The sequence below is a fragment of the Orycteropus afer genome, unplaced genomic scaffold (genome assembly GCF_000298275.1).
Source record: "Orycteropus afer afer isolate SDZICR_OR568_19922 unplaced genomic scaffold, OryAfe1.0 scaffold00310, whole genome shotgun sequence".
NCBI lineage: Eukaryota > Metazoa > Chordata > Mammalia > Tubulidentata > Orycteropodidae > Orycteropus > Orycteropus afer.
Window position 1 is genome coordinate 1,721,405 of NW_006921897.1, and position 3,402 is coordinate 1,724,806.

At 41.4% G+C, this 3,402-nt stretch overlaps 1 protein-coding gene across 1 annotated transcript in view; it reads left to right on the forward strand.

Annotated features, from left to right (window-relative positions):
- Positions 1–3,402, forward strand: part of MCF2 (MCF.2 cell line derived transforming sequence) — a 92,930-nt gene that overhangs the window by 19,375 nt on the left and 70,153 nt on the right. Inside the window, exons 4-5 of the mRNA XM_007951728.1 lie at positions 771–890; positions 1,751–1,867. Of these exons, the coding sequence (XP_007949919.1) occupies positions 771–890; positions 1,751–1,867 (237 nt within the window). The remainder of the gene's footprint in view (positions 1–770; positions 891–1,750; positions 1,868–3,402) is intronic.

The following is a 3,402-nucleotide window of genomic DNA, read 5'->3' on the forward strand; positions in this document are numbered from 1 at the left end:
CTCTGGTAGCATAGTGGCTAAGGCACTTGACTGCTAACCAGAAGGCTGGTGGTTCAAACCCACCAGCCACTCCTCGGAAGGAAGGTTGGGCAATCTATCGTAGTGATACTGCCTCAGAAACCCAAGGAGGGGTCGCTATTAGTTGGGTCTGACTCAACAGCACTAAACAACAACAACAACAACAACAACAACAATGGAATGGCTGGTTCAAATGGTATTTCTAATTCTAACTTTTTAAGGAATCACCATACTGCTTTCCACAGTGGTTGGACCATTTGGCAATCCCACCAGCAGTGTATGAGAGTCCCAGTCTCTCCACATCCTCGCCAGCATTTATTTTCTGGCTTGTTGAACCTTGCTATTAGAAGCAGGCAGTAGTTAGCTCTCTTATGGCTTTTAGGGCTAGCATAGAAAACTGCCTCCTAATCCTTTTTTTCGGGAAATAAATGCAGTTTGAGTTCAAATAACTAACTGTAAACTAACTTGCTTCAGAGTCTACTTTTGATCACATGGGATCTACGTGTCCAGCGTGAGAAAATTCCACACTAGAAGCTTTGCAAGGATCTGACCTTGATGACCTTGCATGACTTTTCTTTCTATTTCCACATTTTAAGATTTTATCAATATCCATTTTTTAACGTGTTGGCCTTTATGTGGGTCTTATGACTTTATTTTTTTTCCCTTTAGTTGCGTATTTTCTGATATGTGTTCAGTTGAGTGCGTGTTTTGAGAATTTTGTCCCTTTTTTCTTTTGTTCTCTTTTCCTATAGGCTTCCTTCCCTGGGAACTTGCACTTGGTTTTGGTTCTACGTCCCACCAGTTTTCTTCAACGAACTTTCACAGACATTGGGTTTCGATTTAGCCAAGAGGATTTCATGCTCAAATTGCCAGTAAGAGTATATTATTTAGATGTTTTGTCACTTTAATTCTCAGGAAGCCCTTGTACCATGCTGTTGATGTCTTACATGTATTCATCTTAGCATCTAAGAGAAAGAATATGTCTTTCCAGAATAAATGTTTGAAATGCCTGGAAGTCATCTGCTTCTACTGTAAAAATAGATTTCACATTGTAATTAACAAAGAAATAGATCAAGCTGTTTGTAGCAAAGCAGTACCTTTAGGGAAGTATATATATTGTGTGTATTTTATATACATGTGTGTATATATGTGTGTATTTATGTGTGTGTGTGTATACACACATGTATATCCCCCAAGAAACCTCAATCATGATTTTTTTTGTAAAAACAAGCTGTTTGTTTTATGTATGTGAACTCCCATGAACTTACATCCTGATCTAGTTCAGAGTACCATGTTCTTTTTTTAAAGATGTTTTTATGTGTTTTGAGAGTTAGGAATACAGTGCTCATAAAAGTTTGATAACTGAGCCAAGACCGATCCTGTGTGATAAGTTATAATGCCACCCAGTGTCCTTTCACTCTGGTGTAAGTGCAGCATTTTCTCAGGAGCTTTGGCCATTAACAATGCAAACTTTGAGATAAAGGAGAAGTGGATGTTTCGGTTTCTATGGAGATTAATTTTGCTTTCCAGAGAAGTGGTTTTGTAAATGAAAACTGTTATTATCTGAAGGAGGTAGTGCATACTGGTATATGGGGGATGTTCAGGAGTGAATTGTTCACACCACTGCTAAGAGATCATTTGTTGCTGACTGTATGCTAGAGTGCATTCTACAGGTGGATGGAGGGATGCCACGAAGGGCAGTTAACAGTATCTTTCTTGCTTATTTATATAGGTGGTTATGCTGAGCTCAGTTAGTGATTTGCTGACATACATTGATGACAAGCAATTAACCCCTGAGTTAGGCGGCACCTTGCAGTACTGCCACAGTGAATGGATCGTCTTCAGAAATGTATGTTGCTTTTGCCCTTGCTGTAGAGCCTATAGTTCATGTTAGTCTGTGAATATAGTTTGAGAATTTTTTGACTCTTTGGGAAAAACAGGTTGCTGGGACTCCTGCTTTTCAAATACATACATAATTCAACCTCTTAATTTTGTTCCATAGGAAATATCTTGAAAGGATGAAGAATCATTGAGGATGACAATTGAAGTTGAACTTGAGGCCTAGGGAGATCATACTCTACCCACCCATGGCCCTATAGTAACCTAAGTTACAAGGGGTTTGGGCTCAGATTCTGGCACTGTTGATTTTTAGCTTGGACAAGATATATAACTCTCCAAGTCTTAGTTTTCCCAACTATAAAATGGGAATAATCATTCCTTACCTCATAGGGAAGGAACTCTGGTGGGACAGTACCTAAGGCATTTGACTGCTAACCAGAAGGTTGGTGGTTCAAACCCACTAGCCATTCCATGGAAGGAAGAAGGGGCAATCTACTTCTGTAGAGATTTGCTGCCTCAGAAACCCAATGGAGGTCGCTATGAGTCAGATTCAACTTGATGGCAGTGGGTTTGATTTTTTGGTTAACCTCATAGGGCTCTTGGGTGGGGAGGTCACAAAAGTAAAATGTTTGACACAGTGCCTGGAATCAGGGGTGTAGTGAGGGTAAGGAGCTCCCAGGGTGATCTCTAAGGGGCACCCCCACCTCAGTTTCAATTTCAAGATGACTACATGCTGATAATGGCAACACGTCAGCAGAAATGCCCTCCTCCCCTCTTGCCCTCCCCCACCTGTCTTGTCCAGCTGCCTTTCATATTTTCTTATTTGTGGCACCTAAGAATGTCATTCCACACCTCGACTGGCACCCCCTTGGTCTTGTGCCTGGGGCCCAGTATCCCCCTTTGTCCCCACCTCACTATGCCTCTGGATGTCTGCACTGATTGAGGAAGGATGTTAGGCTGGACCAGATTAACAGAAACTGTTCAGTGGCACCCAGGGCACTTGCCATACCTGCCATACCTTAGACATGCCTCTGCTTGGCAGATAGCGAGTCCTCAATGATAGCAAGTAATATCATTAATGTCCTCCTTCTAGTGGTGCTCCTGAGGCCATTAGGTTTGGAGCCAAGAGTTCTTCTGTGCTGGTAATGTACAAATGGGTGAAGGACCTACACCTCACAGGTGTGAGTCTGTGATAAAAGAAACTTGACTTTAAATTGCACTAGAGATATGGGAACCCTTCTGAGGAATTAATGTTGTCTGTTTAAATCAGGGTTCTTTCTTACCCTTGTTCCTCATTCAACAGTCCTGTTCATTTATATGAATGTGTATTGTGCAAAATTAGTAAGGTCTAGTCTTAAGAAAGGTGCCGTGGAAAGTTCAACAAGCCAGAAAATAACAAATGCTGGTGAGGATGTGGAGAGATTGGGACTCTCATACACTGCTGGTGGGACTGTCAAATTGTACAACCACTGTGGAAAGCAGTATGGCGATTCCTTAAAAAATTGCAATTAGAAATAGCATTTGACCCAGCCATTCCATTACTAG